This window comes from Artemia sp. Qi Xiang Cuo, chromosome 20, assembly GCF_049724085.1.
Source record: "Artemia sp. Qi Xiang Cuo chromosome 20, ASM4972408v1, whole genome shotgun sequence".
Lineage (NCBI taxonomy): Eukaryota > Metazoa > Arthropoda > Branchiopoda > Anostraca > Artemiidae > Artemia > Artemia sp. Qi Xiang Cuo.
In genome coordinates this window covers 54,407,675-54,433,572 of record NC_142813.1, presented here as the reverse complement: position 1 = coordinate 54,433,572, position 25,898 = coordinate 54,407,675, and the positions used below count along the sequence as shown (strand labels likewise).

The window sequence follows — 25,898 nt, the reverse complement described above, 5'->3', positions numbered from 1 at the left end:
GTTTTAGTTTGAAACTGCTTGTGATATTTCGAGTCAACATATAAATTTGCATGACGATGGCTATGGCTGTGATTTTTATATGTTTAGTGCCTTAGCTTTTATTACGAAAGGAACTGCCCTAGATCAGCATGGCCGTGTAAGGTGTTTGACGAGAAAATCATTTAAGTTTGATAGGCTTACAAAAAACACGTCATAAAAATGAACCAATCGAAAGAAAGCAAACTTTTAAACATGTCTCTCTTTTATTCTTTCAGTCATTAATATATACCAGTTTCTTGCTACTATTGCTACTAACAAATCACTGCAGAACTAAACCGCCCGAGCCCAAAACAGCTAAACACACTTCTCTTCTATCTATTCAAAAGCTTCCCTCTTTGCAACCTCCCAAAAAGTTCCAGTTTCCTTTAAATTCTTTCTTATGACCTCTTCCGGGACCCCTGGTGTTTCATATGGCCTTACACGGATGGGCGAAAAGAACGATCTTTGGCAATATATCATCCTTCATCCGCAAAACGTGCCCTAGCCCTAGAATCGTTACAGTCCTAGAAAGCAGGGCAGAACCACATTTTTCGTACAGCTTACTGCTTGAAGTACGGTCGCTTTTTGCTAAGGAAATCGCTATTTACATACTTTCACTTTTCACGCCATTTTGTCTTTGTCTTTAAAAACTTATCTTAAATTTTTGTCTGTAAACTAAAATTAACCACGGCAATATACAGATTACAAAAGGATTATCAAACCATAATACCAAACTTTGCTCGAAGGCATAAACAAATAAAAGGAATGGCAAATAAAGAAACCGTCAACAATTTTCACTTTAATTAAACAACAGTTGCGCAATATTTTAATTAGTGCCAATTTCACAATGCAATGCATTTTTACCATTTGAATATCAAAATTGCGTATGAACCTAACCCTTGGTTCTCAGTGGTACGATTTGCGTAAAATTTTTTTTTTTTTCATTTTACTATTATTTGCCAATTTTTTTTTCGTTCATGATTTAGCTCCGAGTTCAAAGACATGTTTTTTTTTTTGCGCAAAATGGAAGTTTTTTTGGCGTTTTATGTAAGTTTTTCCCATAGGATTTCTTTTTTAAACGCAAAACAGCTCAAGGATAACAGTTGCAGGAAAGTGTAAATCGTTCACACAGAAAGGGTTCATTGCAGCCTCAGAAACATAAAATCTAGAATGAGATATTTAAACAGCATAGGAATAGGAATTGGCTAAATCAAGTTCTAAAGTAAAAAAAAAATCGAAAGGCTAGCCTGTATTAGCCCAGGCTAGCTTATTTTTAATTACTTCCGTTCAAGGGCGTATCCAAGGGGGGGGGGTTACCCGATTTGAACCCCCCTCCCTTAATGGGGGCTCGAGGTAAATGTTATAAGAGTGCAAGATTGTCAGTTCAGTTCAATTTCGGACTTGGATAAGAGAAGAGCGATTTTCAACATGAAGATGAATAAAAAGCTACAGTATTTAACTGTATGTAAATACTTGTCTTGTTTTTGTGTTACTAAAAAAAAAAAAAAAAACACTTAAAGATACGAAAGTATGCCTAGTGGACGCGTCCTCGTTCGCACGGGGCGTACTAACGGTCTTGAGCTAGCGTAATGTTGCTCGAGGATGTTAGACAAAGTCCACGGGAAGAAATCGGGTAACCCCCCCCCCCCGAACAAAAATCCTGGATACGGCCCTGCTTCCGTTGTATGTTTTAAATAAGTTTAAATTCCAAATAATTAATACGTTTTTAACAACGAAGAAAGAAATTCAGAGCAAAAAGAGCCATTATATGGCTTTTATAACGATTATATTATATGGCTTTTACTTTATATATAGTTTTTATGTTTAAAAGGAAAGAGGTTACATTTGAACTTGCTCCAAAAAAAAAATTCATTGTCAACCTTCCGCGAACTTAAAAAAATTCAATGGTTTTGAAGGAAAAAGGCAAATAAAGATGGAACTTGTCATATTTGAGTTTATATAATTTTGTAAAAAAAAAAAAAAAAAAAAAAAAAAAAAAAAAAAAAAAACTGCGCCTAATGATTTAAGACAAATTGCTGATGATCTAACAATTTGACAATTGCCAACTGATTTTTTTTTAATTATATTTTGGCAATTTTTCTCATATGCCAGTTGTAACCTTCTTCGATATTCATATTTGTTTTTAATTAATTAATACGTTTTTAACAATTCAGAATAAATTCTTCAACGCAGTCGCTGAACCATTATGCCAACAAACTTGCAACAAAAACAGATTGAACTTGACGGACCACGTAAAAACGGATAACAGAGCAGTGTGACCCAAGAGTTTATCGATATGATATCGATATGACCCAAACGCTCATCAGATATTATAACAATTCAGCAACTTTGTTGACATACTTTTACCTTTCCGTTGGAAAACGTATCCAGAACAAATACCAAAAAGCATTACATAAAGCCAATATAAAAACAAAGAAGTGACAAATATAGTGTACGGCATTGGCGGTGTATTTCATTATAAATAAACCTTATCTCAGATATTCTAGATATATATATATAGTCTTCAGTGGCCAATTAAAGTAATTAGAATACAAAACCCGTGTGATAAAAACTAAAACTTGCAAATTAATACACATTGAGCTATGAGCTGCGTTATATATCTATTAATTTTTAAATGCTTTATCACATATAATACAGGGATAATTCCCCCCCCCCCACAGGAAAAAAAAACAAATTCTCCTGCGGAAAACTTCCTTCCGCGTATATATATATATATATATATATATATATATATATATATATATATATATATATATATATATATATATATATATATATATGTATATATATATATATACCCTCTATATATATGTATATATATATATATATACCCTCTATATATATGTATATACCCTCTCTTTAAACGAGCAATAATTATTTAATAAAGCATAAAGAAACTACCGTTGCAAGAAGATCAACTGAACCGTCCACGATGGTCGAACTGAAGAGAAAAAGTGCGGTCCAACACTTCCATGTTGAAGTGTGCCAATTTTGTGGCATATTTTCACAATCGAATTAAAAGCGGATACAGAATTATTGTTTGGGTGTGACACCAACCCAAACAAAACTGCAGATTCAGAATTAGTATTTTGACTCCTTATAATTAGTGAAACTTTTGACCTTCTGGGGAGTGTACATACTTCTAAGACCACCCCGGAGTCCAGTCACCTTATTCCTTGTTCCTCGACAGAAAAATAGCTCCAGTTTTTATAAAAAGAAATAACTAATACTTAGCGACAAATCTAGAGTTACAAGAAAACTCTATTTTATGGAGACAATTTCTTTCTTTCTTTTTTTAAATGTTAAGCCAATATAAGAACAAAACTTTTAGAGCCACAATTTTTTTTTACAAATAAACTCTCTATGGTTTAATTAATACAATCAAAAATGCACATATGAATAATTTATTTCTGAGGCCACAGCGTGGAAGAGCCTGGCCACAGCTTACTGCTCGGCATGTTTTGTTACGATCCTGGAGTTATTTGCCAATAGCAGTTGTGTGCGACCATGACGGAGGTATTTTTTTTTAGGAAGATTCGAATAGTATTTGTAAAAATGTTTAATATTTTGATTGACTTATTGTTCAAGTAGTGTCATATAATAATAAAATAGTGGTTATTAATAGTATATAATAAATAGTGGTTGAGGTCTCTTGTAACCCCATCAGCAAGAGATATTGTTTTTGGTAAGTATAAGAATATATCTCAATGTTGAAGTTAACCTAATGAACCGACAGGTTCCTCATTTTTTTTTTTTTTTCAAATTTAAGCAATAAAATAAAGCTCCTAAAAAAAATAAGAAAAAAGAAAGCAAATACATAAATTTTGTAGGTTTGTAGGTAAGCTATGCAGTAAATTTCATATTCCACGAGGATGGAAAAATAAATACAGCAATGGACAACGTAACTTACCAGTATAATCAGGTGTACCAAGTATTTCTCTAACTTCAACTCCCTCACCGGCTACGACTCGAGATAGTCCAAAATCGCACAATTTCACATCACAGTTGGGATAAGCTGCTGTAAGCAAAAGGTTCTGAGGCTGAAACGAGAAAAAAAAAGTTTCACTTTTAGGAATAAATATGAGCATATGTTCAAAGTTCTTTGACAACTCAACATTTCAACTTAAATTTGGCTGTAACAGGAAAAACAGAATTCTGAGTTAGCGAACAGTTTTGGGTATCAAGGTTCGAATTACAGCTCATACAAGGTTAAAGGTATCAAGGTTCTTACATACACATCCTACGAAATGTTTCTTGGGTAGGCAGAAAGTAAATGGTGGTTTCAAAATTACAGACAAAACCGAGGCCCTGGGGACGGCGTTGAAGACAAAATATTTCCATTTAATATCGTTTTCACTGGCTACGGATTTTCTTTGTATTTGATTATCCTGTGTTTTCCTTTATTGACATGGCTATTTATTGTGATCTCAGAACTTACTTACGCCATCTATTTCCTACCTATTAGAAAACATTTGAAGGTTGTTCTTTTGCCAAGGCTACCCAACAATCTTTACAACCTTGATTCAGCTCCATAAAATGATATATTTCCTATCCTTCTAGGAACGTGCTCTTATTCCAATCAAGGAGACTTGAAGACCTTCAATTCATGAAAAAAAAAATGCAAATATATCATCACTCTCTCCCATCTAAGAGCGAATACCCTCTTTAAGGAACCAGTTTGTGAGTGTACTTGATCAGTTTGCGAGTGTACTTGACCATTTTGTGAGTACACTTGACCATTTTGTGAGTGTAATTGACCAGTTTGTGAGTGCACTTGACCAGTTTGTGAGTGTACTTGACCAGTTTGTGAGTGTACTTGACCAGTTTGTAAGTGTACTTGACCAGTTTGTGAGTGTAGTTGACCAGTTTGTGAGTGTAGTTGACCAGTTTGTGAGTGTAATTGACCAGTTTGTGAGTGTATTTGACACGTTTGTGAGTGTACTTGACCAGTTTGTGAGTGTACCTGACCAGTTTGTGAGCGTATTTGACCAGTTTGTGAGTGTACATGACCAGTTTGTGAGTGTACTTGACCAGTTTGTGAGTGTACCTGACCAGTTTGTGAGTGTACTTGACCAGTTTGTGAGTGTACTTGACCAGTTTGTGAGTGTACTTGACCAGTTTGTGAGTGTACTTGACCAGTTTGTGAGTGTATGAGAATGTACTTGCACACAAGGGGGTGCAAATGCGCGCATGTGGAAGATAAATGGAATCCTATATCTACCTCCTTAAGGGTGGTCTCAAGAACTCCCTACCCCTTTAGAAAAATGTGAAAGTTTGTGGCTTTTAAACTGCCTCTTTTGTACTTTCGAATCCAAACTGCTTGAGACTTCGCGCTATTCTTTCAGTAAAGACACAAATTAAACTTGATCAATTTGGGCATCTGGCTGGATCATTTTTGTGTCTCATTAGATTGTTTAATAGACTATATCTTTGTCTAGACTTGTACACATAATTTTGTCATTTATGCAACAAAATAAACAAAAAATATTCACATTCTTCTATTTAAAAAAATAAAAATATAGTAGTGTAAAATTTTTATTAAATACAACAAATATAGTACTTACTATAACTTAATATTATCCACCTAAAGTTTTTTAACTGTAAGTCCCTGTGGAGCTTATAATCTATTTTAGATGAAGGAGCGAGGTAAATTAAAAGACACTATATTTCTTGATGTTATCAAAATGGCGTTTCTGCAGTATTTCAGTAAGGGCACGAACAAAGTTTGGTCAGACTTCCTTTTATTGCTAAAAAGGCATACACAAGGCCGTATCCGGGGGGGGGGGGGTTAGGGGGTTTGGCCCCCCCCTGAAATGTTTGTCCAACTGGTAAAAAAACGTAACAAAAATGAATATAAACAATTTTTTAATGTTCTTTTATTTTTTTTTGCACCCGACCCCCGAAAAAAATTCTTTTGTACCCCCCTCCTCTCAAAAAAATCATAGATACTGCCGTGGGCATGCATATTAAATTTATAAATTGTATTTAATTTATAGTTTCAAGTCATATTACGTTTAACTTATTACGAACATAAATACAACCTTATTTAGTCATTACCTCAACTTTCTCCTTTTTATCTTTATTCCTTTAACCCCTAACCCAAGCCTTTCGAGCAGTAAGACACAAAAGTATAACTGACCATTTTCCAAAACCCGAAAAGATCCTTTAAACCATATAAAGGGGCAATAGAAAAAATCAAGATTTCAGCATCGTTACCCTATCTTGCTTGATAGATGAAAGGATGAAAAAATATATATACATCAATAATCGGTCGAGATTTACATAAGCTACGTAAAGCTCCGTATTAATTTGCGTTGTGATTAGTCTATCCTTTTAATTTTCTTAGCATTGAAGCAACATGTGGTTTAAGGTATGAAATGGCACCCGTGTTCTCTCCCCAGTTTGTTCCCCCCTCCCCCCCAATTTGTTCAGGTCTCCATTTGCAGCTGGGTTGACTGTGGCTGAGCTTACAAGAGTCACACCGCTGACCACTGTTCCAAACCAAATAATTAGCGAATCCAGACTCCAACCCCTGCCCTTAGGGACACACGATTCTTGGTCTAGCACAGTAACCTCTCAGCTAGTGTTTAAAACAGAATCAGTAAAATAAACCCTATGGCAAAGAGAACGGAAAACTAATTAAAGCTATGTTTTAGGCGATTGGACATCGGAAAAAATATTAGCACCACTATGGCGCTAATAGCACTGGCGGTGCCACTGACAGAGTTACGTCCGATGACTTCATTAAAAGAGAGGACATTAGATAGAAAATTTGATAATTCATGTAAGAGAATATGCAATGTAATAGAATTACAGCTAAAATTTCCCTCTAAGTGATAATTAATAAACAGATTATCTCCAAGTGATAATTATCTATATTTTCAAGGTTTATTCAAAGTACAAATCCAATCCGTAAGAAGTAAGATTTCCTGGGAAAATCTTTTAAGTTTCCAATAATCTCTGTCATACACCAAAACAGTATAACTATTTCTTTCAATTTCACTCCTATTTTTATTAAAGATCTTTAACCAAGTCTTAACCAATCTATCCCCCAATTTCTACTACATAAAATTAGTGGTGAGATGATAAATTGCAATAAGACAAGTGTCAGATGTATTGCGGTCTTTCTGCCCTCAATATTTCCTTAGTCACTTATGCTAATGACATTTTTAACCTAAGTCAAACTTCCGACAAAATTTCTTAAACATTCCAAAAACTGCAAACAGAATACTTAAAATATGGTCTTAAAATTAACGCTGTTGTGCTTTTTAACTGGAAAAGCCCACTTCCTTATGAAATTGTACTAGGGTATTTAAAGATCCGCCCGTCTGACCAAATTGTTTATCTTGGCATTCCCATTGGAAATTCGATGTCTCACACTCGTCATCTCCAGCAGAACACATCAAACGCCACACGTCAGCTTTATATGCTTCCAGAGTCTTTGCTAAGCTTCGTTCAATCGCTGTTATTTGTCAATGCTGTACAACACTGTTGATCTCCCCCACATCCTCTACATTGCACCCTACTGTAAGATTCCTACACACACTGATAAATTGAAAATCCGCTCCACTTTCTTTCGTTTTGTAAAATACCTATTCAGATATCCAATTTGGACACGCAGTACAAAGCTCATCAATAGTCTTCATATGGCAGATCTATAAGTATAGCTGTGGCTAAACTCATAGAGAAACACAACCGAAAGATTTCAAAACATACTTGGAACCAACTTCTTCTACACTAGCTACCTCAGTTATACCCATAGGTGCATAGTGCCCCTTCTTTTTATTTTCTCCGTCATTTTCTTTTTGTTTTAAGACGGGTTTTCAATAAATATTAATAACAACAATAGGAAGGTCAGAATCGTGGTTTTACAAAAGATCCAAATTAAATCGGGAATCGAGTAAATTTCCCTGATTCTTAATTTCCGATTCTCCCGTAAATTTCCCGATTTCACGTATAACTTAGTTTTTACAAAAAAAAAAAAAAAAAAAAAAAAAAAAAAAATAAGGAAGCAATTTTTGTTTTCTTTTTTTTCTTCAATGAAGGTATCTTTTCAAACTTTTTATTTTTCAAACTCTGAGACTGAAAAACAAGTATGTTAAAAAAAAAACAAGTGTTCTTATTTTCGACATAAGCCTAACACCTTAAATTAGGTTTCATTTTCTCAGACCACGCTGCCTTTCTATGACAAACAAATAAACGTTCAAATGGGGATAAGTCCATTTATTTAGACAGCCAAAACAGGTACAAAAGTCTAAATATTTCGATCACATATACGGCAATCGTCATCAGTAGAAATACTGATGACGATCGTACTTCTACTGATGACGATCGCTGCATATGTGATCGAAATATTTAGACTTTTGTACCTGTTTTCGCTGTCTAAATAAATGGATTTATCCCCATTTAAACGTATAATTGTTCAATAAGTATTCTTGGAATCGGGAATAGAAATACCGATGTTGAATCGCGAATAGAATCGGAATTGAGATACTCTGGCATCACCCAATTACTGATAAAAATATAATAAAGCATAATATATAGATAAAGAAAATTGTATCAAAATATAGACAACGATTTACAGTTAGACCTACAAGCATATTTGTGTCTAAAGTACCCCGAGTTCATTTACTACCTTAACATCAAGGTGGGCCAAGTCTTTGCTGTGAAGAAACAACAATCCTTCTACGATTTGACGCAAAAAACGAACTGCCTCATCCTCAGAAACCTTTACTTCTTCATCAATTACCCTCTGCAGCTCTCCACCTTCTGCTCTGAAAAAAGCAGAATAAAAATAAAAATTGAGGTTTTGGATAAAAATTAGGGGTAGAAGACTGGGATATAAACAGAGGCCCTGGAGCCCAGCCCCCTCCCAGAAATCCAAAATTGTTCCAATTCTCATAGTCCTTTTATTCAAAGTATCAAATAAAAGGTGTTGTTTTTTTTAATATTACCACCCACCCCGAGAACAATCCTTCCGTAAGTGTCTGACAGAAGCGGAAGCCTAGAAACTGTTTTTCAAGAAAATAATGTGTCTATAGTATCTGTAAATTACCTCGGGGGCGATTTCGGTGAAAGTTGTAATATTTAATTTTGTTTTTCAATCATGGGCCTGTAAGAAGGACAAAATTAAAAACGTGTCTAAATCCTTCTTTACAAAAGACAAAAACCATCTAGAGCGTTCAATCAAATCCCCCTTTTCAGCTGAAATGTTTGAACTCTTTAAATCAGTGTAAGCTATAACTCGACCCTGAGGAGCCCCCTACTAATAGAACTAACAACAAAATTCTGACAGCTGGCAAATTACCATACGCAACTAATGATCTACCTTTTATTAATTTACCTTTACTTTTACTACTTATTTAATTCTTACCTTTACTACTTATTTAATATTTACCTTTACTAATTACAATTTACTGATGATCTTGAAATGCCATGATCTACTGATGATACTGATGATTTACTGATGATATGAAATAAACAATTTACTGATGATCAAGAAAGGAGGAATATCTTAAGTCATCGTATTTTTTTTAATGAAAACGCTTTAAAAAGTATTTGGCGTTGGGTTTAATATAATGTATGGATTTATTCGTTTATTCAAAATTAGCTTACTCTTCCCACGTTTCTGCAACCTTGAAAAGGAAGCAATTTCAAGAAAATCCCCACCCCTTTTCCATGAAATATTCTCCCCTGGATAATTTTCCCCATATTTAAAAAAAGATCGCATTTTTAAATTTAAAAGTATATGAATAATTAGGTTAGGATTAATGACTTACCCGTCGGGTATTGTTGGGTAACTAATATCCCTAAAATGTGAAAAAAAAGCGAACGTAAGTAACTGTCAACTTTTTGTGGTCAGTGGTCTCTAAGTTCACTCAGCGCGAACAGTATTCGAGAAATTAAGACGGGCTTGGGGGGAGAAGGCAAAAAATGTTTACCTTAAAAGCTTCATAAGAGTCTATTCCACAACTTCTTAAAGTTTTTTTGGCGACCGGACGAACAGTGTAGCAGGACACATTCGATTTTATACACCCACAAGGGTTGGACAACAGAGAGTTTGCAGGTAAAGCTTATTGTGACCCAGACACATTTGTTCCTTTTACTAGCTTAAAATTTCACGCAGAAGAAACCAATAAATTTTCTTTTTTTTTATTTTACACAGCAATTACGAACTATTTTGCTTCCCTTCAGACATACGCTAGGAATAATGTGATCGGCTTACAAAAACACACCATAAAAATAAAACAATAAAAATAAAACACATAAGCATTAAAGAGTAATATCTCTTTTTCTTTTCGGCTGAACCAATACATTTTAACGCACTAAATCATTTTACTATTTATTATTATGAAATGTATTTATTATTTTATAATTATTTCTTATTATCATAATATTTCCATTTTTGACACATCAAATGTTATGTTTTAATATAAAGACGTAGCACTATGCGTTAAGAGCAAGTACCAGTCAGCTTTTTTCAAGCTCTTTACCTTCCTAATGGCAATAAAAGAAGTTGAAAGTGACAATTTTCCATAATAAGATTTACATTCAGTGAAGTTTTTTTATTTCCATGGGGATACGTGTTTTGAGTCACTGGGCAATTCTTGATAGGAGTTCCGTGCTAAGTATTCTTCCACGCGGAATGACTAAGCAACGCCACTATGGATTACGACGTCGCCAATACGAAAGGCGGCGCCAACCCAACGTCAAAATAAATTACAGCTGTTATGTCTGATTGAAAGCGATAGCCCTAGATAGTTTCTAGAAAAAACTGACTTCTTTGGATAGTTATCTAAAAAAATACAATAAACTAAAAGTTTATTTTAAAAAAAACTAGTGAAAAATAAAAGTTTTTCGTTAATTTTAAACACAGTTTTTGCAAGCTGAAAAAATGAACTATAAAGTGACTCGAATCTGAAGCAAGCCAAATATTCGCCCACGTGAACACAGGCAAAATTTTTGGAGGACGGAGAAGTGAATTTTTCAACTGATTCAAAACTGAATAAAGCCGAATATTCACCCAAGTGAACACAAACAAAATTTGGCGGTCGGAGAAAAGAATTTTTCAGCTGGTTCGAAAGTGAAGCAAGCGGAATATTTGCACATGTTAAGACAGACAAAAATTTAGCGGCCTGAGAAATGAATTTTTCAACTGATTAGAAACTGAAGCAAGCCGAATATTCAACCACACAGACATAGGCAACAATTTAACGGTTGGAGAAATGAATTTTTCAACACCGGTTCAAAACTGCAGCGAACCAACTATTCGCAAACATGAACCTTTATTTTCATCGGATTGAAACTGAATATTCACCCATCTGAACACTTCTTTTTTTAGACAATGTGCAATTGGACTATAATTCGTGCAATGTGCAATTCCTGCGACGTGCAATTCGGCTGACAAAGTAAAATTCTTTCTGCTAGAATCTAGCTTTCAACCGCGATAATAGTTACTCATTTGTGACGAAATTACCTGAACAAAGGATATTTTTTTACAGTCATAAATACAAAGGAACTTAACGCTAATACATCTGTCCCCATATGGAAAAGAAATGACACCTGATTAGCTATTTTACTGATAAGGAAAAAAACAAGCGACTGTGAAAGCAAACATACATAATTTAAGCCAATCAGCCGAAAATATCCACCAAAAGACTTTATAAATATCAAGTCGACATATATTATTGATGGCCGTTTCAAATTTTATCAACAGAACTAAGAGCAAGGCTGTAAAACAAAATCTAATAAAAGATTAACTTAACCATAAATCACATTTTTTCTTAAAAACAAAACCTTAAAATAAATCATAAATTAAAAAAAATTCTAAATGTGTTTTAAATAAGAAGCTAAAATAATTTGAAAATAAATACATAAGCAGCAATCAAAGTTGGTTGACTAAAATCAAAGTAGTAGGATACAAGGTCCAAGGGTAGTTAAGAGTGGGTGATAACCAAAACTTATCCTTAGCACTAGCAAAAGAGCCGGTTTGGACAGCCGTTGTCTCCTCTATCCACTCGTTCAAACCTACAACCCTTCGTAAATAAAGACTCAAGTCACCTCCCTTCACCCACTTAACTTGCTAAGGTCGGCAGCTTGGGCCTTAAACCCTGGCATGCTTGTCATAATGATGTCAAGTTTCAAAATGTTGGGTCTTTTCCTTTTTTTTAGTTTATATTCGTCAAATTTTTATGGCCTACTTCCATTCTCCAGGTTCCAAAATTATCCTGCACAAATTTTCAATTTTCTAGCTTGACTAGTTTGGCTTATTTTTCAGTATAAAGAAGAGCTTACAGACCAAAACAGATGCACAAACTAAATAATATATATATATATATATATATATATATATATATATATATATATATATATATATATATATATATATATATATGAGGGACGTTTAATAAGTTCATAGAATGGAACACTTAGAAATGACAAAATAAGTTCTAACCCTGCATGCATGCTTATCTAGGTAAATGATATTCACAGCCTGAAAACAGTTCATTTTGCTTTGTCCTTTCAGGTATAAGAAGACTCCAAAGTCATTGAATCACTGTAGAAATGGATATGTTCCAAAGGATTTGTAGAAATGAGAAATCACAGATCGGTTGGCCAAGGTGTACCAGCAAGATGCTCCCAAGTATTCCACGGTCGCCAAATGGGCCGCCGAGTTCAAGCCAACCTTTGGAACGACCAGAGGTCCGGTCGACCTTTGGGAGTGACGACCCCGGAGGTCATCCGACGTGTGGAAGACCTTGTCATGGCTGATCGCCGTTTAAAGGTCAAAGAAGTTGCAACCGAAGTTGGCATTTCTGAAGAAAGCGTTTTCAACATTCTTCACAACCATCTTCATCTCTCCAATGTGTCTGCCAGATGGGTGCCTCGAAATCTTCAAGTGCAAGATCAACAGCAGTGGATGCAGCTCAGTTCACAACTTCTCGAGCTCTACAGGAGAGACCCAGAAGACTTCCATTTGCGACTGGAGACGAGACCTGGGTACACCACTGGGACCCTGAGAGCAAGATCGCCTCCAAGTAGTGGAAACACAGTGACTCGCCGCGTTCAAGGAAGTTTCGGATCCAGTCCTCAGCATGCAAGGTGATGGCATCAGTCTTCTGGGATTAGCTTTGCCCTCTCTGTTTTAACATATGGAATGAACTAATTTGATATGAACAGTTCTGCCTACCAATTTGATATGAACCCTTCACTGCTAGCCTGTCCCCGGCTGGATGAAACGCCAAGGGAGACAACGCAAAGCGTTGCTTGCCTGCGTCAAAGCTGACTTCAAACCCAAAGTGGAAGTTTCTGATCCAGTCCTCTGCAGGCAAGGTGATGGCATCAGTCTTCTGGGATTCAAACGGTCTCCTGCTAATCGACTTCTTGCCCAGAAGGCCTACCATCACTGGTGCCAATTACTTGGATCTGATGGTTAAGCTGCGCCAGGCAATCAAGACGAAACGGCGAGGACTGCTGACTTGTGGTGTTCTCCTTCTTCATGACAATACGCCGGTGCACAAGAGCTGCATGGCACAAGCCAAAATCAATCAGACAGGATTCGAACAGTTGGCTCACCCACCCTACAGTCCGGATCTGGCCCCAAGCGACTTCCACCTGTTTCGTGCCATGAAGTCCGACCTTCGTGGAAAGCATTTTGGTGATGATGAGGAGCTGATATCTGCCGTGGATCAGAGGTTTAATTCCCAGTCACAAGAACTTCTTCCATGCTGGAATTGCGGCATATATATATATATATATATATATATATATATATATATATATATATATATATATATATATATATATATATATATATATACATATATATATATATATATATAACTGGACATACTTCATTAAAAAAATTCCATCTAGCATCACTCTTCAGTACAAAATTGCTACTATAATAGATAACTCAGCATATTAGCAGAGGTCTAGAAACAAATAAAGTGGAGACAATCAAATGGAATTTTACAAGTTTTTATTTTACTCATCAACAAACAACCATTTGCAAATACTTGTAATTAAGTTTTGCAATCAAAACCTGCATTTAGTGTTACTTGTTCCCTTGTACCAGCTCCAAAACTGCCAAGGGCCTAAACGGAAAGCTGCCCTCCCCCCCCCCCCGAGCGAAGCGAAGGCCATCAAAAAGCCTGCAAAGTGGACTTTTTGCTAGATTAATTTTTTTTTAAATTTCCGCAATATAAGTTTTTTCAAAAAAAAGTAAAAAACTAAATTAAACTAAAAATGAGCAGAAATAAAATCGAACAATCTACCAAGCGTAAAACTACCGCAAATCACAATCAACAAATAAATGAAATCTAAAATGAACAAAAATTACAATAAATAGCCGAGTCAAACTCAAAAGGAGCAGTAACTAACATGGGTAGGCCTGACAACCCCCATGCCTTCTCAAGACCGGAACATAATTTGCACTTTACTGAAAACAAAATACATCTTAAATATTTTAACTTTAATAAATCGAAAATTACTGAGGCTTTAAAGAATTTATTGGAATTAATGCATATTTTTTTCAGTAAAGTGCAAATTATGTTCTGGTCTTGAGGAGGTATGGGGGTTGTAAGCCCTACTCATGAAAATTTCTACTTTTTTTTAGTTTGACTCGGTTATTTAATGTAATTTCTGTTCGCTTTGGGTTTCATTTATTTATTTATTGTGATTTGTGGTAGCTATACACTTGATAGATTATTCTATTTTATTTCTGCTTTATTTTTACTTCTCTTTGAAAAAACTTTTCTTTTTCTTTACTTTTATTTTAAAAAACTTATTTTGTGGAAATATTTTTTAAATTAATTTTTTTTTCGTTTTTTTTACACAGTCTTTTGCTGGAAAAAGAAAATAATTTTTTTATATCTTTTTCGTTTTTTTGTAATCTGTAAAGTAGACTTTTTGCAGGACAAAGATCCCACTAAACATGCGGTTGGTCTTTATATACTACACAAATATAAACGTCTTGAGTTTTGTATATGTAGTTTTCTAAGCGTTAAAGCCTATGAGAAAACCCTCTGATCTCTTTAAGGATATAGCCCTTTGTAATATATTGTGACCTGATAGCCCAACAAAAAGACAGAATAAAAATAAGATGGAGCTAATTTTTTCCGTGGGGAGAAGATTTCAATGAATTTTTTTTAGAGATACGAAAAGTCAAGAAAGTAACCTGGTCACATTTTCTGATTCTAAAAGTGTCATCAGTTTGAACTAACTTAATCTTTAGAATTTTAAACCCTCCTACCCTGAGTCCACCAACAGTTTAGTAAATTAACTGTAAATTCAGACAGCTGTATTTGGCCACAAAAACAACCATGTTCGAGTTCCCCCTCAGATGTTAACCATGCTTTTGCAGCACGTTCATGCATTGTAGCTGTTCAGCTGCTAGAATGAAAGATTTTAAAGATTTGGCTTTCTACCAAATGCTGTTTCCAACTAAAATGGTTTCTCCTACCATATCCAATGTGCTTAGCTTTGTCCTCTCTGTTTTAACATATGGAATGAACTAATTTGATATGAACAGTTCTGCCTACCAATTTGATATGAACCCTTCACTGCTAGCCTGTCCCCGGCTGGATGAAACACCAAGGGAGACAACGCAAAGCGTTGCTTGCCTGCGTCAAAGCTGACTTCAAACCCAAAGTGGAATTTCGCCACTTTGGCCGACGGTGGGACAAGAACTGGCTCGAAATCCCGCAGGAATGGACCCTAAAACGCCAAAGATGGAACTCAATCGTTGACAAACTATTGGATGCCAGGGAAGGTTCGCAGCCGTTATCCTGACCCAAGTAAAAGTATAAATAGGAACAGTTCAGCACTGTTGCAGCATCCGCTCTGTGCAGATGCCGTTTCGCTTAAGAGGATATAGTAGCTTAAAAGATCACCCTCCCTCGTCAATTATAAACTTTTTAGTTTGTGTAGTCGAACTAGTTAGCATTGATTGGGCGTTCTTGCTATAACCTGTAGAGCTTGGATAAGAGATCCGAATAAACGACTGAAAACTAAAAGCCGACACGCACTTTCCCAAAAATCTTAGAAAAACCATTTAACTTCTTCCGTTTTGTACCGGAGATAGAGATAGTCAGTTCTAATGAAACTTACATCATCAGAAAGTGTTAATTTTGTTTTGTCTTTTTTCAATTAGAAGAAAGAGAATTTTCTTTTTAAAGTTGCAGAAAAGGCAGTCCCTAAAAATGTTCTAGAATACTCGCTAGAAAAACTAAAATTAGCTCAAAGGAATTATCATTTGAGCCATTTGACCAACTTGGCAGTTCCCTGTGGTGCTTCCCGATTTGATTGACAAGCTTGCCGACAGAAGTGATACAAAACTTCATTGTCTATCCAATCAAACTTTACAGTCAAAACATAGATTTTCGATAGTTCTTGACGATGGCTAGTTCCCTAGGAGAATCCGCTACCTTTGTCTTTGTGACGGTCAGCTGACGCCGAGATTCGCAAAATGATTTTAAGGTGCCGCATCCTCCTAAAAAAATCTCTGCGTTAGCCCTTAACTGTGCTAGGCCTTTAAAAAGATAATCTTACAATTCGAGAATCAATGTGATCTCTATTGGAGTTTCAAAAACTTCTTTAAGACGAACGATCCTCTCTTGATGAGAATTTGAAGCGATAGCTAATACAGCAATTTCGTGCATTATCTCATTTCGTAAATCTTGGACCCTTCTCCGACGACGGATGACTTTTGCGGCATATTGAATTCCTGTTTCTTTGTGCGTTGCCTTTCTCACCGAAGCAAATTTACCCCTAAAAAACAAAATTAGCAAATGTCTGGAAGTGATTTGGCATGCTTAGCAGAAAAGATATGTGTCAATAAACCTGGTTTTAGTAATCCAGAACTTTTATAAAGATGTCTGTCGTGTCCAATTAATACATTTCTTTCTCATGCTTCAATTAAAAATACTTACTTTTCAAAATATTTGTTGTGAATTCTAAAAAGGATTTACAAGAATTTCCAGGGTTCCGGTGATTTCCCCCAAGAAAATTCCCTCCCGGAGATTTCCCCCCCGTCATTTCCCTTCGCTGAAAATTCACCCCCTCTCGGAAATAATCGCCACCAGAGACTACTCTTGCCTCAGACTTATTTTCATCGGATGTAGCCCATGGGTCGAAAATTGTTGCGAAATTCTTCTCTTTCTCGGTGGCCTTAAATATAAAAGCGAGTGGAGTACACTTTTTAATTGCCAAGTAAATAGTTGGTTATACACGGTAATACATACACGGTTAAAACGCTACACTTTAAAACTAATATTTCTTGCAATAAGCCTCAGGTACTCCAGCGTTCCGACGTTCCCGTAGTTTCCCATCTGTCTTAGAAATCTGGCATTTAAATCCACATACCTTTTCTTAATTGGGTCCATAGGATTGTCCCGCATTTACTTGAATCACAACTACCCTGTTAAGTGCTTGTTCGTGCTTGAGAATGTCCAAGAACTTTCAAAGACTAGGGTGATGAGCCAAAACTGAAGACTGCAATCCTCTATGATAACCCTCAACATTGTTGTTTGTCCTGGGGAGTTCATCTTTCGCGATCTCGAACATATTCCAGACACGGGGCGGAAAGTTGCAAGGTGCTCTCCTACTTCCACCCATTCTACCGATGTTTTTAACTTCAAAGTAGGTGACGATCGGCCCAAACACATTGTCAGTAAGTTTTGCTACGACAGCTGTGTAGGGATAAAATTCTTTTAATAGACAGTGTTTCACAAACAGTGATAGAAATTCACAAAAAATACCAGATATCTCGGTCACATATGCAGTGACCGAAATATCTGGTATTTTTTGTGAATTTCTATCACTGTTTATGAAACACTGTCTATTAAAAGGATTTTATCCCTATTTGAACTTTTATTTATCTCCTACGGTGGAAATTTCCGGGGTGGGGGAATCTCCTACGGGGGAAAATTTCCGGGGGTGGGGGTGGGGGGTGAAATCTCCTACGGGGGGAAACTTCCAGGGGGGTTTTCTCGGGGGGAAATCTCCTAGACCCGAATTTCCAATCGAGTAACATATTATTTAAGCAGTAAATCAAAAACCAATGAGGAAGAAAAACTGAAAAAGATAGAATATTTGAAACACAAAAAAAGAATAGGAAACTGTCAGATGTGGAAAAAACTTCGCTGAATTACTAGTATCTAAATAATATGAGTTTCTGCACTGAATACTAAAGTACCAGAACTAAGTAATGAATTAGCTAGCACCCTTCTATGTCATTATTAATCATTTGACGATTATTAGGATAATTATGATCATGTTAATGATAATCATTGTTATTATGATGATGGTCATTGTGTCCTATACCTATACAACTTATATACCTTACATTTGTTCGTGTCTTTTTTTTTCTTGTGTATTTCTATGTGGCGGATGTCTTTTCTATTCAACTAAATTCTCTATTTAATAGGACCAACTGAATGATAGAACAGAATTTGTATGACCACATTAAATTTCTATTAATAAATAAATGCAAAATTTAGACATTCAGATAATGGATTTAACTTACAAACAAAAACACACAACAAGGATAAAAACAAACAACAACAGAAAAAATCAGCCCATAAGCAAAAAAAGTAAATAAATTCAATATCAACGCATAAAATGGTATAAGCAAAAATCTAATCTTATTAAACGAAAAATAATTACATATATATATATATATATATATATATATATATATATATATATATGTATATATTTATATATCTGTTTTTTTTTTTCTCGAAAATGGCACAACATTTTTTTCTTAAAATTGGCGTACTATCATTTACCGGTGTGAAAAAAAGGTCTAGATAGGTCACGACGATGGAAAAATTCCCTTAGGGCCTTAATTTTGAGAAAACAATTTCACATAAATGACGTCATAAATTCTAGGAATATTCGTATAATCGTAATAGATTTTGCTAAAGATGAGTGTATGTGCAAAATATTTTAAAAAGCACATTACAATTTAATATGATTGTCGATAGCATATAATTATTTGTCAATATAAAATACAAAAAGGGTTGCTGGAAAAAAATAAATGAAATTATAGATGCTTTGTGAAACAGATTAAAAAAGATATAAAGCCAGACTGGCCAGTCATTACAAAACAAAGAGAAAAATCTAAAAAATCTCAGTTGCTTTTGTGTGTTTACGGAAGTAACTCATAGTTGTTGACATAAAATACTCCCTGGTGTCCAATAACAGTAATATTAATTGTATATATAGATACTGGTTTGTCGCTTCTTTTTTTATTGTTTTTAGTTTTAGATTTTATAGACAATTTTAGATTTTATCTTTACTATTTTAACCAATTTCCATATTTAACGCTGAAGACGCCTATTTTATAATTTGTTTTTTACCCTTTCCTTCTACTGGCCTTATACCCGTTGTTTTGCTCTTCATTTTGAGATTAAAAAAAAAACACTGTCTTTCTTTTCACCAAGTGAAACTTGGTTGCCACCCGGTGAGACTAAGTCACTAGATTTTAGTAATTTTCGGGTTGATTTAGTCATTTTCTTCAATAATCTAGTGATTTATTTGCTGATTTAGTGATTTTTATTTAGGCAAATAAAAAATCACTAGAAATAGTGTTAAGTCACTAGAGGTGGCAACCCTGGCTCGGTCCCCTAGTATTTCATATAAAACTGCCTTAAGAACACATAAGAACATCGAATAAATACTCATAAGCTGAATATTAAGTCGCGGGGTCGTGCGATAAGATTGGTCAAAGAGAGAAGAGAAAAATATACATAAGTCATAACAGATCAAAAATAAAAAACAAGGTTCCAAATGAGTTACGTCTTTCCTATTCACAAACAAGGTCGATTAACTCCTTATTATTGGTAATACGCGCGAAAAAAGTCGCGAACAGTACATTTAACGCCCGATTTTCATTTAATTCGCAGAGGCGAAGTCAATCAAGTCGCGGGAAGCACATTCCCAGTAACGTCAATTGAGGAATACGGAAGAGGATATGTGCTTCCCTAGATTTTGAAAAATACCCTTTTTTTTGGGGGGGGGGGTATTGTTATTAAAAATGACCTTTTTGGGCATTTTCATTGAAAAAAATGACAAAATTGACAAATTTACCTCTGCTAGATTTTGAAAAATAAATTTTGCCCCCCTACCCTCTAAATTTCAGTGAATTGACAAAACTAGGCAGTTCTTCTCCACTCAGTTCTGGTGAGCAGGTAACTATGTTATTATTGTTTGTAGACCTACTCTAAATCTTTATTTACCAGAATTTCTTCTTTTATTCAAAAGTTTTTCACTTGCTATATTCATAAACATAGCCAAGAATGATCTTTACTTAATTAGCATGATTCATAGAATGCAAAATTATCGATAGTAAAGCAATTAAACAAAAGTCAACAAACTTTTCCCTTTTAAGATCGCGATTCAACGAGGAAGTTCTCAATTTCTGAGGAAAACATTTTATGCCTTTTTTCCATTTAGTTTTATAGTTTGAAGAATAAACTTTCACGTTTAGATTACGAATTATAATGCTGGAAGGAAAACGGCCTTACTAATACAGAGTTGAGTGAAACGATTAACACTGAAATGCAATGAAAGGGGATTTCACCAACGAAACTTCTTGCTCCATTTTAAAGGAGATAACAAATAATTAAAATCAAAAGAAAGTTCGAATGTTCCTTTTACGAAAAAAAAACCTTCACCTTGTGTGTATCAGTTAAATGCGGCAAATGTCATTCAAGAACTAAGTTGCTTAGAAAACTACAGCAACAAACAACAGCTCGCCACAACACCAAGCCGCATAGGCCACCACAGCTACACACGCGCCTCCTCCAACTATCCACCAGTCTATCCAAATCTACACTATTTGTCCCATTCCACCGAGTGTCATTCTTTTTATTTCTTTCTAAGGCCTCTCTTCACCCCTTTTCCCCTTTCCCCTTTTCACCCTCTCTTCCCCAGGGAAAAGTAGGATTCAGCAAATCCTACTTTTCGTTTGGCCCAGATGGAAGTGCAGAAAGCACAATCTTTGGCTAACTGCCATCCTTCATGAGTAAAACCTTTCTTTCATTATAGCCCTAGAAAGTGAGAGCAAACCAAATTTTTCGTATCACATACTTTTCGAAGATTTTAATTTGTTTTAATTATCTATGCCTTTTCTTTAAGTTTTTTTTCGTTTAATACGTTTTTATTATCTTTGATGCTTTATAACTAATCAATTTTTTTTAGTATTCTTATTAAATTTCTTGTTTTAAACCTTGCTTTATCATTAATGTCATCTTATCTAAACTATTTTTCATTTTTTTGAAGTTTTCAGTCAGTTTTTAATATTTTGTACCTTGGCCAAAAGAAAAAAAACTAGCCAACCAGGGATTGCGATAATTTTTTACTTTTATACAAACCTTAATTTATGTTATACAACAAAACCACTACAATAGAATGAAAAAAAATCATTCGTTTATGACTTCTATTTTTTACAGGTAGCTTTGAACAGTATGACTAATATAATTCAATATACCTTATATAATATACCACAACTAATATAATAATGTAACTAATTGTAACAGGGACCACGGGTGCGGAACAAAAGGTAAAGGCATCCTATTTTCTAAAGCCAAAAAATTATATTTGGGAGGGGGGGTGCATTGCTTTAGACTACCCACTTGATAAACCCTAAAATTTACTCCTAACTACTGGAGTAGGCAGCAAATCTACGATAGGGGCATATTTCAAAGTTAGGTAAAAGGTCAATAGTCCGGCATTGGACTTTACAGTCCCTAACGGCGGTACTGATCACCGTTTCTTGGCCCTTCAGCCAGGAAGTGCAATGGGGAGTTGGGGGCCAGCCATCCTGTGCATTTTACACCCTTCCTGCTTACCTTCTGCAAAGTTCTCTAGGTACCCATTTAAAGCTGGGTCGACTCTGGCTGAGCTTACACAGTCACGCCATTGACCCCCGTCCCAAACCAAATAATTGAGTACACTAGGATTTGAACCCTCGACCTCTCGGACAAATGATCCTAAATCCATCGCACCAATCCACTTGGCTAGGACGGCTTTCACAGTTAGGGGTTGTGGTTTACTACAAATTAAAGGAAAATAAAATATGATTTCGCAGAGTTGGATCCAGAAGTTCAACAGGAGAAGTGCTTTTTAAAAATGTGGAATGAAAAACATTTGAATATTCAAGAATCGAAGCTTAAAGAGATGAGGGAGACGGGGAGAATAAGGTCTGACCCTTAATTAATAGAATATGGAAGGGGTACCCACTAGATCTTTTTCTGTTCAGCTATTTTTAGCAATTCCTTCAGACATGGTGAAGGGAGGGCAGGATTGGAGATTCATCCCATGTTACTCTCCTAATTTAACTATTTCGAAGTTATAAATGAAACAACATTTTAGCAATACTAAGTTAGTCTCTTTTCAGCATTTTAATCATATCAACAAACTCAATTAGTATGAAGTAAAAAAAATTGTATTTACACTTAAACTAAAAAACTTAATACTGAGATTACGCCTAGTGACAGTAGCTTTTCAATGAATGTTTGATCGATGTGGATCGATCGAATAAGAAACAAGTTACGAAATCTGTTGTCAAACAGCACAAACGTCTTTGCACACCTTTTAATACAATTACTTTTATCAGAAAACAGAGTTCGTAGTTGGTTTATATGAAATCACAAGTTAAGCTGGGCTGTGTTGTATTTCTATTTAGATGGATTTTGTCCTAAGGAGCAAGCCAAAAACCATAGAAAATGGGAAGTGGTATTAGCTAGAACATAGTATTAGATGTCACTAAGCCGTCTTAGCCAAGCGGTTGGCGCGCTGGGTTGAGAATTCTTTATCCAAGGGGCACGGGTTCGATCCCCGGTATGGCCAGTTATTTAGTTTGGGACGGGGATCAGTGGCGTGACTGTAAGCTCAGCCAGAGTCGACCCAGCTCTAAATGGGTACCTGGAGAAATCTGGAGAAGGTAAGCAGGAAGAGTGTGCAAAAGGCACAGGGTGGCTGGCCTTCAACTCCCCATTTCACTTCCTGGCTGAAGGGCCACGAAACAGAGATAAGCACAGCCGGTTTGGACCTTAAGGCTCTAGTCCCGTCATACTTACTTAGTATTAGATAGGAAGGTGAAACTCTCCTTAACATAGATTGTGTAGATAATGTGAATGTCCCATAAAAGTCTTGGCAAAATGAATAAATTTTCGGCAGTTTTGAGGGTCTGGGATGTGAGTAAAGCTCTAGAAGAGTAATTCGTAGAATGCTAAGTTATTTAAATTAGAAACTAAAGAGGATAAAGATATAGAATATAGAATAGCCATGGCGTGAGATTTTTTTTTCAGTTGTAAAAAATTGGCTGGAAATAAAAGTCTTAGGGATAAGGTTTATTAGAAGTCACTGTAAAGAAAGTAGCTAAGAAAGTAACTCTCTAAATGAGGGTCCTATGAAAATTTGAAAAAGATTTACTTGACATTTTCAAGGGGAATTACCTAAAGAAAGTTTTTGATATTTCTTGTAGTGCCTGCATATTTCACATATTTGTCCAAAGTTTTTTTCCACATTTCATTTAATGCATGGAAAATTTTAAATTAATCTTACTGTTTATTTCCAGGTCTATAGTCTTTGTCCATGAGGATGGGGTTTCAAGTCCTGTTGTTGTTGGTTATTTGATTTGGAATGGGGTTAGTGGCGTGAATCTGTAAGCTCAGCCAGATTCTATAGATGAGGAAAAAGCACAGTAAGTATTGGATGATAGCCCCTTTCCTCAACCATGCATAGCACTCCTGGTCACAGGCAGGTCAGGATATCGGTACCTATGCTATTTGGACCATTGGTCTTACTTGAGAGGGTCCTTATTGGAATACAAACTTCAATTTATTGGTTCAGCATGTTAGGTGATGAGTCTCTCTCTGGTCAAACGACTACATAGCTTTCTTTAGGGGAGAAAATCTGCAAGATTACCGAAACATTTAAAAATTAAAACCCAAACAAGGTATGGAAGAAGGTAGGGGGAAGGGGGAGGAGTCTGCAGACAAGAATAGCCTTCTTGAATATCCAAACCTTGTACAGAAATTGCAGACACATCACATGTACAGGGAAATTTCTCCAGGACTAAAAAGTATCCAGGGAATTCAGAGAAACATAGGCTTAAAATTGCGACTTTGCTGTATCTACACAGTCTATCTATCTAATGGGAGGCAGTTGGAGATTGGTTGTGACTGGTATAAAAAATGCCTCAAATTTTTAGCTCTCAGATTAGAAAACCTAAATCTTATACAAATGGTTTATCTTTAAAGGGTGTCCCCACCACCTTAGTATTTTAGCATTTTTACTTATATTTGGAATACAATTAAATTATTTTGGAATTAATTACAACTGTTCAATGCAAAAAAAAAACAGTAAATTGCTGCCAGAGCCAGGAGGCACAGCCCATTTCAGTATTGGAAGCTAAGTTAAATTTACTATGTATATTTTTTTTAATTCACAAATTTAAAAAAAAATAGACAAATCTTCCTGGTATGTAATTAAATTGTGGGTATATTTTGGTTATCAGTTGCTAAGCCTGAAAAGTTCGAAACAGTATTAGTGCGGTAGTCAAAGTAAAACAATGGCATTTATATTGTTTAGCAGAAAGAAACCTAACCAATATTGAAGCTTACCTTGCAAAAGGACTCAGTTCAACCATATAGACAGAGTCAATGGAATTTTTGTTAACAAACTTATTCAATATTGAAGGATCTATTTGAAGAAGTCCAGATTCTGAAACATTTTGACAAATCTCAATCCATGGTGGTGGTGCTTTTTCCATAATGTTGTCTAAAATATTAAAACTGAATATACAGAAATATAAGCTGAGAAAGAAAAGACATCAAATGAAAAAAGGCAATGGGATTTTTAGATATAATTAAGTAAAAAAAAACAAGATTTTTAAACTGAAAGTAAGGAGCAACATTGTAACGTAAAATGAACAGAAATTATTACGTATATGAAGGGGGTTTCCCCCTCCTCAACACCTCACTCTTTACGCTAAAGTTTTTTAGTACTTTTAAAAAAGCATCTTATTGTTCTAATTAAATGGCCCTTCTGTTTCAGGATTCAAACTTTAGCGTAAAGACCGAGGTGTTGAGGAGGGGGCAACCCCCTTTAAATACATAATAATTTCTGTTTGTTTTAAGTTTTAATGCTGCTCCTTACTTTCAGTTGAAAAAACTTGTTTTTTTCTTTAATTTCTGATTGTTTTTTAAATAATGCCGAAAAATCTGGCCCCACCTCCATGGAGAAACCCCCTCCCCACGGAAATTTCCTCTAGAAAATTCAATCCCGGTGAAAATTTTTCCCAGACAATTACTCTTAACCACTCTTAATTACTCCGCGCGTAAAATTGAGACGGAAAAGAGAAAGCAAGACATACAAAAAGAATTTTGTATAAGAATTCTGGCAAATTCCCCCAGCGTATAATTTCCCCTGACAAGTTCACTCCCAGGAATCTTCTCTCTCCATGCAAAATTCTCCCATGGATAAACTCCCAGCAGAAAATGTGCCCCCCCCTCAACCCAAAAATGTATGCCTACATCTGAATAACAGCTACTATTCGCAAACAATGGGCAAATTTTATAACTTAAAGACCCTTCCCCTGAGGCTGCGGGGAGGGGGGGTCATGTTATTCCCAAAGGCATAGTTATTTGGCCTTTCAACCATGATGAACAAAATGGCTATATAAAAATTTTGATCAGACAATTTGGGGAGAAAAGGGGTGGGGAGGTGGCCTAGTTGTCCTCCAATTTTTTTTGTCACTTAAAAAGGGCACTAGAACTTTTAGTTTCCATTCAAATGAGCCCTCTCCTGATATTCTAGGACCACTGGGTCAACACAATCACCCCTGG

General features: G+C 35.5%; 1 protein-coding gene across 1 annotated transcript in view; it reads right to left on the bottom strand.

Moving 5' to 3' along the window:
- The window catches only part of LOC148940373 (serine/threonine-protein kinase 17B-like), a 67,525-nt gene that overhangs the window by 19,783 nt on the left and 21,844 nt on the right, over window positions 1-25,898 (bottom strand). The window contains exons 2-5 of the mRNA XM_089106477.1: window positions 24,675-24,831; window positions 16,591-16,809; window positions 8,675-8,813; window positions 3,950-4,079 (exon numbers count right to left, since the gene is read on the bottom strand). Coding sequence (XP_088962603.1) covers window positions 3,950-4,079; window positions 8,675-8,813; window positions 16,591-16,809; window positions 24,675-24,823 — 637 coding nt within the window. The 5' untranslated portion in view covers window positions 24,824-24,831. The remainder of the gene's footprint in view (window positions 1-3,949; window positions 4,080-8,674; window positions 8,814-16,590; window positions 16,810-24,674; window positions 24,832-25,898) is intronic.